The sequence below is a fragment of the Hypoxylon fragiforme genome (assembly GCF_022984875.1).
Source record: "Hypoxylon fragiforme strain CBS 206.31 chromosome Unknown GGS25scaffold_1, whole genome shotgun sequence".
NCBI classification, from domain to species: Eukaryota; Fungi; Ascomycota; class Sordariomycetes; order Xylariales; family Hypoxylaceae; genus Hypoxylon; species Hypoxylon fragiforme.
The window spans coordinates 4,064,074-4,075,134 of NW_026054756.1; the positions used below are offsets into that span (position 1 = coordinate 4,064,074).

Below are 11,061 nucleotides of genomic sequence, written 5' to 3' on the forward strand. Positions count from 1 at the left end.
AAGAAAGAACCCCCCCCCCCCCCCCCCCCCCCTTTTTTTTTCTTGTTTCTTCTCTTTTTTTGGTTTCTTTTGGGGGGAGTTTTCAATTACTCCAGTTCGCGACGCCAAAATTAGGATCATGAAATCCATGCATACTCAGTCCGCCCGTGTGAGGGTCATTAGGGAATAGAGCATTAATCGTATCCTGAAGTAATATGTACCTGATTAGTATGTATTTCCTATTCTTACCATATTTTCAAGCATTGTACTGTAATGGGAAAGGAGTGAGTGAGTGAGTTGAGTAGTAATGAAAGGCTCTTGAGACGGACCCAATCGATAGTATCCATGATACTGCCCTGAGGTACACTACTGGTGGCCCCTCCCACCATTCTGGGTGCCGGGATCTGATGTCCTTGGTCTATACTCGACCCATCGCTTTCGGGGCTCGTGTGGTTAGGTGGCAGACTCCATAATGCCTGCCCGTCAGCGACACCGGCGAACACCATTTGCGGCTGTTGTGGCACTGGGCGCCCAGCCGGCATTGGAGGTGTGTATCCCGGTTCTATCTTGGGGATCTCTGGTGGTATCCCCGAAGCGGGTTGCTGCAATTGGTTATGCTGCACATCCTGCGAGTGCATTGCCGTTCCCGCCACTACGTTCTGTCCGGGAATGGCCCGGGCAAGACTCGTGGGCCCACGCATCTTGCGCATTTGCATGTATATCGCCGTCTTACCTTGTATCTCAGAGAGGATTTGTAAAGCCTTGGTTTCAGGTGGAAGCCTCGGGTCTATGGTGAAGGCGTAGTCCAGGCATGACCATATTCGATCCGCTTCGCGAGACTGTGGTCGAAAGTAGACTTCAGTTGCCAAGAGTAGAGCGATCTGATACTGGAAGTAGGCACCCAAGTACCACGCCCACTCCCGAAAACTAGGGTTTGTCTCGAGCAAGATGGCATGCTCGACGATCATGATACCAGACGCGATAAGAATCTGGTTTAGCCGGGGAGGCATGGGGTTGGCAGCATTGGAGTGGTAAGGGTGAAGGATCATCACGTGTAAACGGCATGTAAGTAGATACATGACGCTTTTGGCATACCTTTGCTTGGGCTGTGCAACGTCCAAGAGGTGGTCGTACTTTTCACACATTCGCCGGCGGAAGTTCTCGATCTTGGCGAGCACAGCTGTTAGTGTGGTCCGGCGGGTCTCGAGTCTCCGCCTATCGATCCATATGATGCGCATCATCTCATTAATCTCGAATCGGATCAAAGCAAGGGTGTTGGTGGTCCAAACGTCTGCCGGCTCGGGTGGTGTCACCGCATGTGTAAGGTCCTCCTCGTTACAATTTATGGGTAACTTGGTGTCATAATCATCTCGTCTGATGATTGGTTTGGGCCCCTGTGCTTCACATGTCCGGATATCGAGGAAGCATAGCTGGTGCCAGATTAGGCGGCGAACATGAGTCTCTAATGGTGAAAGCCCGTATGCCTCTCCATCACGATGCAACCCCATACACTCTGCCATTCGGAACGCCGCCGCAACGAGCACCGAATGAGCTCTGGATACTTCTGCCCTGCATAGGGGAATCTTCCGTAGAGTTAGCACCACAGTCTATACTATTCCCCTATTCCACTTTCCAAGGTAAGACAGGTGAAAAGTAAGTGAACTAAACCCACCATATACATAATGAAAGCCTGCATCGTTTCCACTTTAGTAGTCCTCAGCAAGTTTGCTTTACTCAAAGCACTCTCAGTACCCATCTTGAGACTGGCGACCCAGTTTGCTTTAGAAAATCCGCCGAGCTCAGGTGGCACGACAGCCTCATCCATACTGATAGCTCCGCTAAACATAGCCCCAAAGATGAGTGCCTGCATCGAAGGCCGGGGCTCGAATCCTGCGTTAATTTCTTCCCAAAATGAAGCGTAAGTAGCCTCCAGCGTGGGACGGTGGGCGCACGGAGCTATCGGGTGTACAGAAATGAAGTACTGGTTCATCAACTGATCTGCGGCAGCCTTGTATGGCAAGAATTGGAGAATAGACGGTGGCTCTCCTATCTGGCCGAAAAAGAAACCGCTGTTAGGTACTAAATATTGATCACCTGGCTTTAGAAAGTCGGGCATATCTTCGATGGTGGGTTTCTGTCCTCCGAGTTGTGGTGGTTGTGAGGCCGAGAGGCCGGCTGATATCTAGAGTGCAGCTTGTGAGAGGACAACTCCTAACTTAACATGCACAGCTCTTACCTACCTCTTCAGATATCCTAGGCCGCGAGAGGCCGCCTATTCTTTCCGTGATGCGCATTTTGCCAATTTGGATCCCTAGATCGATCATATCACTCGCCTCATCGGCATCGTCCTCGTATGTTACGTCTAACGCCGCGAGTGGCGTGGCCTCCAAGTCGTGGTCCTCGTCATAATCACCTCCAATATCGTCTGCTAGAATGCGCTGTTGTAGTGCACTTTTGGTTGTCGTGGATTTCGCAACGTCTCGTTCGAGTTCTCGCTCAAGCGTCCCTTGTTTCTCCTTGATCTCAGCTAGACGTATTTGACTAGCTTCGTCTAACCGGGGGCCTATGTATAAACAATCCCGGTTGGTCTTGACGCAGTTCGTACACGACGGGCTTGTCTTGGAGCATTTTAACTTTCTTCTTCGGCATTCTAGGCAGCTTTATAACGAGCGGAGCGCAAGAGACAAAACTTTGATTTCCTAGTACATAGGTCTAGGTCTAGGTCCAGGTCCAAGCCTAGGCCTACATACATCCAGGGGATCATAGTTTTGTTCCTGGGATGCTCCGTGCTCGGGAGTTAGCATTCATATTTTGGTTATCGTCCGAAGGGATATGAATAAGAAGGGAGGGAAGATATAATAAGACATAGATAGACATGGATACGTAGCTAATTCTCTTCGTCTTCTTTAAAACTGTTTTCTTCTCTCTCCCTTCTCTCCCTCCTCATCAACTAGCGGCAAAAAAACATATCTCACCTATTTATCATGCGATTGCGCCGACGAATAGGCTTGGCCTGCCAAGAGGTCCGTGAGTGAGCATCCGGATCCAAGCCGGCCACGTGGTCTATCGGTTCCATGGTAATGGTCCGGTAGTTATGTTTTGCCTGAAGAACGGCCGGAGGCGAGGATGTGTCGGTTGTTGAGTATATGCGCCAACGCCGTTGTGGATCGCCCTGATCTCATAGGCCCATCTAGTCCCCCCGGTTTTCATGTCAGATCGTACCCAGATTCCGGGGAGGGTGGTATCCAGTAGTATTCGCTAATTGGGCACCAACGTCCAATTTATTTATTTGTTCTTGGCTCAAGGTACGCGGTATACGAAGGTAACTTCCTTTGCGATCACTATAAGCACGTGAATTAGTCAATTAATCTTAGTTGAGGTGTGGTGAGCTTGCTCTATTATATCAATTAGAGGCTAATCAACATCGACGTCGGCGCCTATGCCTGAGGGTTATTGGAAAACGCTAGATGGGTTTCGTACGTTGGGGGATGGGTTAATATACCGAGACCGTGGATTCCCTTGCATGCAATTAATGTCCATCGATGGAAATCGCAGGATAGGGTTTCCTTTGACGCTGGCGCTGACACACTTGTCGCCGCTGCTGCATGGCGGGAATACCCACGAATAGCCGTAGAGAGCGAAGCGAAGGGAGGGAGGGAGGGAGGGGGGCTCAGAAATGGAGAATATGCTGTGAAAAGAGGAGTAAAGAGACAAGGCTGTCCACCATCACCGACAGATAGAAGAAAAGAGGAATAAATGACTTGAAGAATTGATTAAAGAAAGTAAAATCAAATAAAATCAAATGCCTACCAGGTAGTAGGTACCTAGTAGTAGTATGTACACAACATACCTAGTACCCATGTAATGGCATGTATCCATGGATGTAGCACATACATACATACCTCATGCCATGTACCATACTGGTCCATACCTACATACATACCTAATACCTACCCTAGGTACCCTACATATCATATGTACATACATCCATTGCCTACATACATCACACGGGAACACACACACACACACACACACACACGCAGTGGGGCCAAATTGCAAGTACAGGGGCTATTTGGATGTTCAAATGTTCCTGCCTGCCTCCTAACATTGAAGTTCAAGGCTGTTCTCTAATGTTGTGCTTTCCCTGCTCCAAAATACGTACATACATACTTCAAGTTGAGAATCTCAAGGCTGGCTAGTACGTACCGTTCATTGTATCACTGCGTACATAACATGATGTATTTGATACTCTAACTGGCTAGTACTATAGAGCCTTATAATGCAAATAGCAGCATACACAGTACCCACCTAGGGCACTCAAGAACATTACTAGCCTTTGAGGTATGTTCGGATGTTACACCTACATGTATGTAAGCACTGAGACACTTAGTGATTAGGTAGGCATATGATATATACCTACCAGTTACGGTCGCAGTTGCAGTTGCAGTTTCTGGGGGGCATTGAATAAATGTAATAATAGTATTATGTATTTTTTTTGTTATCTTTAGCAGTTGACGAACATATACACCTACATATGTACATATCGGCTGATGGTGGCTTACCCAGCTCCCCGGGTAATGTACCCGGGTGTACGGTAAGCCACTTACATGTACAATACCGGCAGTAGGTATGTACAAGTACTGTATATAATAATATACAGCAATGTTTGGTAGTATGTACCTGGCTTGTATGGTCAGAAGCCAGCACACTCTTTAATGTTTGTGTCTGCCCAATCAAGAGACCGCCCAGGATATCATCTGTTTCCATCTTCATCTGCCTACATACATACATACATACATACATACATACATACATACATAGTACACACCTAGTATGTATATGTAGCATCGAGTTCACTCGGCATGCCTTGGATACGTGTGTCCCTAGCCTAGATCATCTCAACTCTAATAGATATGATCTAATGCTTCCCAGTCGGCCCCTCCGATCTACCCCCAAACTTATCTCAACAGGCGAAACATGCCAAAATAGAGCCGAGCAGGATCAGGCTCTAATTAGCTTGATCGCCCCATCCACAACAACCGCTGGGGATCCTTTGCCGGATCGAGAGAGTATCGCTAGCCTGCATCAGTCTCCAAACATTTGAGAGGCTACCGCTAAGTCTGCCTCTGCCGTCTCTAGACATCCAACTGTTGTGTAACTCGTAGCAATGTAATAATAAGCTCAACCTCTCTCCAGCAGAAGTTCGAGGGAAACTGTGGATACCACTCGCGGCCCTTTTGCTCCCCGGTCCTGGAACGGTCTAAGCGAGGTCGGTGAGATCGTTCGACCTTATACGCCGCAACTCTGTGATACCACCGAGCTTATATTGCTTTGCCTGAGTACCTACGTACTGAGGGGGTACCTATTCTTGCTCAGGCTGACAGGCTCCCATTCTATCCTCTGATGTCCTTGGTCTGTACGCCGTCATCACTCAAGCACATGACAGGAGCTAGCAAAATGCTAATATCGTGATCATTAGGTACCTATGTAAAAGTCGATTTTCATCATATGTGTGAACTTTGGTTAGTGCGTTCTTTAACACGTTCGAGGTGACGCCGATAATTCATCTCCCGCCACCTTTTGAGGCCTAATCCTATCTTCATCATTTGGTCACCATTGGTCTGTTTGCGCAACAGGTATAGAAACCACTTTAGTCGTCTAAGTCGGCCTGGTTTCCCTTCTGCAAGGTCCCTTGTGATATTGTGGAGTAGTGCGATCAAGGCTTCGGTTGGCGCCCAGTTTCTGCGAGCCCATGTAATGTAACGGATACATTTCGTAATTAATTCCAAGGCCGTCCTGTTCGAGATATTTGGCGACTTTGCAAATGCCATGGCTGCTCGGGCCGCCTTCATGAGTTGGCGCCTTTTGACCTTGGATCTTGGCCTTTGTCTTACTATCATCGTCCGCGAACACACCACGCCCAAAGCGAGTAGAATCTTGCCATGATGCAACACTCGCGACCTGGTCATCAAGTGTAAGATTTTGTATGAAAATCGAGTCTTCCAGAAGCAAGTAGGAATCTGTGTGCTTTTTTCGTAGAGATGATAGATTTCCAAGGCCATAATAGGGTCACCTATTCCGATGGCAAGATTTGCCAGGGGCGTTGCTTCATTCTTCACAAGGATCCGAAACCCTTTCACGAGGCGCATGATATCTTGTCCTCGGCCGAGATTATTGAGAAATTCGCAAAGACCCAGCATGTGCTGATATTGGTCTGTCCGCCACAACATCAGGCTGAAGGAGCCATAGCACTCCCAGTCATTTTCTATAAGATTGTCTTGGATCGAATTGCTCAAGCTTGTGAGAGCCCTCAACGAGTTTTGATGCTTAGCCAGATACATCTCGCAAATTTCTTTGTTAGAAAGTGGAACGACGTCTTTGCCAGCTTCAAGGGTGCAACAAACATTCGTCAAATAGTCTTCATCTAGGCCCGGTAATCTGGCTAGGACTTGTAGCCACACCAGGCGCATTCGAGGGAAATCCACGGCTTTGGACTCCCTATGCGCCGATAAACACTGATTAATATCCTCTAGTATATATAAATGATCAACCGGGTCCAATTTCTTAAGGATCACGGCCATCTTATTGACCTGCCGCATCAACTTCGAACGTATCTCTGCATTTTCTGAGGCGATCAAATAGGTACGCAAGTTTGCTCCTATTCCACCAGACACATCATCCAAGTAGCACTCCGGTATTTTAGCCATAGCATGGGCAAAAACACGAAGATTGTTCATTTGTAACTTGGAAATCCCGTGGAATAAAGCCGCCCAAGCCAGCCGGTTTGGATGGAATTTCCCCTGCACCGTTAGACACGACAAGCCCGCCGTGGTGGCTTCAAGCAGAATCAGTCTAAACTTATCGACCAACTTTTGTTCCACAGACACATTAGTACCCAACTGCAGTATGCTTAGCCCATCTTGGATGGCATCTAGTACGAGGCCAACTGCGTTGCCGGAGCGGAGACCGCAGGCTATATGGTCCTTCCAACCATTACAAAACCGGGTGAAGTTTGATCTTGTTGACATTGTTATTTCCGATGATAAGTCTTCATACAGAAGCTTGAGCCCAATGCCGATAATATCTGACGGGGTGCTATGGGGGTCTATGATGACTGTATCCGATAGCGTACTCACGGCATCTATAATGATTTCGGGCGATGATTTCGGAACAGTATCAAGAGCGGTATCGGGAGCGGTATCGTGGATGGTATCGTGGACGGGATCGGGCACATGCGTTGAATTCGCCTCCTCTCTCCCCCAAAGCCATCTTATTGCAAAATCGGCCAGAGTCCGCCCTCTTGTGACGCCATCTCGGGGCTGTCCAAGCTGTGAAGTCGGTGATGGCGACTTCCATTTCCATTGCGTCAGGTCTGCCAGGTTGTCGAACTGCCACAGCGGCTCACCAGGTGGCTGGCCAAGGCCGAGTCCTGCCATACGTCGTTTCCCTAAGCGCCTTCTATTTTCCAAGGGGCCCGGAACAGAGGAGCTATATCGAGCAACGGTTCTTGATATTGTCCAATAGCGCTCAAATATTGTAGCAAGAAGAGCATCGGATACCCATACATAATCGTCTTGGGGGCGTATACGATGGCGAATAGCTTGACGACATGGCGAGATTAGGGCGGGAGGCATGGGCCGAGGAAATGAGTAGAAGGCGATAGGTTGCGCAAATCCTCCTCTTTATTCATGGGCACTTTGATGGCTTAGTCAAACCATTTCGAGTCAATTGGGTGGATCAATATAATCATTTGATTAGTTCGGCGACTAGTTGCATGAGTCGAATGTAGTCGACCATGAGGCTATGGATTTTCTCGGGTATCGGTCTAGGTGGATTTGAATTTGAAGCTTCGAGGTTGAGAGGTTGAGAGGTTGAGAGGTTGAGAGGTTGAGAGAAAGGGAGAAAGAGAGAAATACGAATACAGAGATATTAGGATTTTGATATTTTGGAGGTTCCAGGGTTTAAACGATTCGTAACAAGAAATTCCAGGTTAACGAGAAGTTTAAAAGATTAGGGACATTCTCATTGGTTCAGACTCAGCTCCCCACTGCTATGTTGTTAGGTAGGTACTAACTATGTAGGTACTTTGCCCGATGATGCGCCTCAGCGGCCTCACAATGGCTCACATATCACATTAGAATCCTGACAGGGGTTCATCCCACCAAAGCTTAGCCGGAACAGCGGGGTTCAATGATAATGTTTCAGAGTCTAATAACATAGTATGTACCTACATAGTACAGTAACGTTGTTCATCTCTGGAAACATTAAACATTGAACATTAAACATTGAACATTGAACCTTTCTTTCTTTCACACCAATTATACCAATTATAAAAACGACTTGTCCTTGTGTCTTTCTTTAATCATGGCTCACCAATTTGAGCCTCTGGCCAATGATTTGATTCTCAGGACAGCAAGGGGTACGCTTTTCTTCTTTGTGCTATCATATCAATCTCAACATTATACTAATACATAACCCCCCACGATATAGGCGAAGATGTAGAGCGCGCCCCAATATGGATCATGCGGCAAGGTATATACAACATGCGCCCATATCTATATTTATACCTAATGTACAGATACTCATTTCATGTATATAGCTGGTCGATATTTACCGGAGTATCATCAAGCCAAAGGCGGCCATGACTTCTTTGAATGCTGCCGAGATCCCGAGATCGCCTCGACCCTGACCCTACAGCCAATTGAACGGTTCGCTGGCTTGCTAGATGCCTCCATCATCTTCTCCGATATCCTTGTCGTACCCCAAGCCCTAGGAATGGTCGTTGAGATGGTAGATAAGAAGGGTCCGCACTTCCCGGACCCGCTCAGGTCTCCCGATGACGGCCAATATTCCAAAGTCCTCGAAAAGAAAGTCGACGTAGCTGCCGAGTTAGACTACGTGTACAAGGCCATAACATTGACAAGGAAGAAGTTAAAGGGCCGTGTGCCGTTGATTGGCTTCTGCGGCGCTCCTTGGACACTCTTTTGCTATATGGTCGAAGGTGGAGGGACGAAACTCTTCATCGAGAGTAAGAAGTGGATATACCGCTTTCCCGAGGAATCTAAGGCCCTGCTGCAAAAGATAGCAGAGGTCTGCGTGGAATACCTAGCGCTTCAAGTGCAAGCAGGAGCTCAATTGATCCAGGTCTTCGACTCGTGGGCAGGAGAGCTATCGCCTACGACCTTCAAAAAGTTCAGCGAACCTTACCTGGCTTATATATCCACCAACCTTCCCAAGAGACTAGCGGAATTGGGGTTGGAGCGAGTGCCTATGATTGTCTTCCCTAAAGGAGCCAACTATGCACTTGACTCGGTTTGCAATTTAGGCTACGACGTCGTAGGATTAGACTGGCAAATCGAGGCCGCGGAAGCCGTGAAGATTAGAGGGGATAGGAAAATTGTGTTCCAGGGAAATGCGGATCCTGGCGTATTATACGGCACAAAGGAGGCTATATCAGAAACAGTGAGGGAAATGGTGCAGGGCTTCGGGGGCGGGAAGAAAGGTTGGATTGCCAACCTCGGCCACGGCATCACGCCACTGGTGAAGCCGGAAGATCTAAAGTTCTACCTTGAAGAAGTTCAACGCTTAACTAGTCGCTGATCAAGTCTTAAACCTTTACCAAACAGTCAACTAGATGGCCTAGATTTTGTAGAGTTAAAAGTTAGAAATTTCAATGTTACTCGTCCGGAAAGCTCTTGTCCAAGTCTATCCTACTCCTATGCATAGTTAGTTCATACCACACCAGATGAAAATATATTGGTAAAAGAGGGACCCTTCTCTCCTTTTTTCCCTTTTTCTTTCTTTTTTTTTTACTGTACGGAATAATACATACCACGATATCGACCAAGCCACCCTCCCCCCCAAACTCCTACACACGTTCTGGCTGCCGAGGTTATCCGGCGCCACGTCGGCCCAGCAGTACGGCGAGTCGTCGTACTCGCTCAGCCGCTCGCGCAGCAGCCGCACGGCTACCGCTTTCGCGAGCCCTTTCCGCCGGTACCCTTCCTCGCAGTGCAGGTTGCTCAGCGCGGAGTCGGGCCCGAGGATCGCCCACGCGATGGGCGTGTCGGGGGAGCGGTAGATGGCCATGGTTGGGACGAGGATCAGCGTTCGTCTGGGATGGAGGTTAGTATACTGTATATATATATATTAGATACCTACCACCACTTTGAAGTTCGGGATATCATAGATAGATAGATAGATAGGGAGGGAGGGAGGTGGGGAGGGAGGTAGATTTCTAGTTAGAAGCACACGACCAACATACTCCGTCCGCGCAATGCTCGTCCGCGACAGCAGCAGCGGTATGTCCTCCCTGCGAAACCGGTCCCACCGCATGTCCCCCGCCAGCGGGCCCGGCGCCGCCGGGAGCCGGTCCGCGCGGAACAGCCACTTGTCGTAGATGCCCACGCCCGTGAACACCACGCCCCGCCGCAGCAGGGCCACGCGCGTCGCCTCGCTGAGCGTGCCGGCGAGCACGGGGCCCGCGAAGCTGCGGGAGGAGGCTAGGAGTTTGACTGAGCGGAGGATGGCGAGCGCGCAGGCTGTTGCTGTTGCTTCTGCTTCTGGTTCGGCTTCGGCTTCTGGTTCGGCTTCTTCTTGCCCCGACGACAGCCCGGGAAAAGGCGAAGCGGGAGCGTGCGCGGGATGCCGCTCCAGCGAGCAGTAGAGCCACACCTGGGTCTCGGGGTCGCGCGATAGATCGACGTAGGCAGCCGCGCAGGGCGTGTTGTTGTTGTTGTTGTTGTTGTTGTTGTTGTTGTTGTTGTTCTCCGCAGCTGACGACAACGACGCCGCGGAAGCGAAGAGGATCCGGGCGTGCTCCGTGATGCCCCCCGGAAACCGCGTGAACCGCAGGCGCCGCAGCAGGGGCAGCGCGTGCGGCATGTGGTGCGTGCCGAGGAGGGCGACGAGGTCGTCCGGGGGCGAGCGATATGTGGTTACGTTTACTGACATCTCGGGGGGTTTTTTTCTTCTTCTTCTTCTTTCCTCACCTTTCCCTTCCTATCTATTTTCCCAATTTCTTATAATGTTTTTTCTTCTTATCAACCAGGAAAGGTAAGGAATAGCCGGAAGCACGTTACA

General features: G+C 49.1%; 4 protein-coding genes across 4 annotated transcripts; 1 reads left to right on the forward strand and 3 right to left on the reverse strand.

The window, feature by feature from the left end:
• Nucleotides 1-82: 82 nt before the first annotated feature.
• GGS25DRAFT_517513 (uncharacterized protein) lies at nucleotides 83-2,628 on the reverse strand (the record flags this gene model as incomplete). The annotated part of the gene is made up of 5 exons (XM_049263401.1): nucleotides 83-184; nucleotides 309-1,562; nucleotides 1,652-2,161; nucleotides 2,220-2,506; nucleotides 2,574-2,628. 5 exons carry the CDS (start codon nucleotides 2,626-2,628, stop codon nucleotides 83-85), a joined length of 2,208 nt encoding a protein of 735 aa, XP_049122003.1.
• A 2,492-nt stretch (nucleotides 2,629-5,120) lies between these two features.
• On the reverse strand, nucleotides 5,121-7,708 carry GGS25DRAFT_60850 (uncharacterized protein). The gene is made up of 2 exons (XM_049265897.1): nucleotides 5,463-7,708; nucleotides 5,121-5,393 (listed from the first exon to the last, which is right to left on the reverse strand). Exon 1 carries the CDS (start codon nucleotides 7,611-7,613, stop codon nucleotides 5,484-5,486), a length of 2,130 nt encoding a protein of 709 aa, XP_049122004.1. The 5' UTR covers nucleotides 7,614-7,708; the 3' UTR covers nucleotides 5,121-5,393; nucleotides 5,463-5,483.
• A 635-nt stretch (nucleotides 7,709-8,343) lies between these two features.
• GGS25DRAFT_517515 (uroporphyrinogen decarboxylase) lies at nucleotides 8,344-9,579 on the forward strand (the record flags this gene model as incomplete). Its single annotated transcript, XM_049263402.1, has 3 exons — nucleotides 8,344-8,398; nucleotides 8,470-8,511; nucleotides 8,579-9,579. The coding sequence occupies 3 exons, from the start codon at nucleotides 8,344-8,346 to the stop codon at nucleotides 9,577-9,579; spliced, it is 1,098 nt and encodes a 365-aa protein (XP_049122005.1).
• Nucleotides 9,580-9,655: 76 nt separating this feature from the next.
• Nucleotides 9,656-10,932, reverse strand: GGS25DRAFT_517516 (uncharacterized protein; the record flags this gene model as incomplete). The annotated part of the gene is made up of 3 exons (XM_049263403.1): nucleotides 9,656-9,695; nucleotides 9,812-10,093; nucleotides 10,244-10,932. 3 exons carry the CDS (start codon nucleotides 10,930-10,932, stop codon nucleotides 9,656-9,658), a joined length of 1,011 nt encoding a protein of 336 aa, XP_049122006.1.
• Between the last annotated feature and the right edge of the window lie 129 nt (nucleotides 10,933-11,061).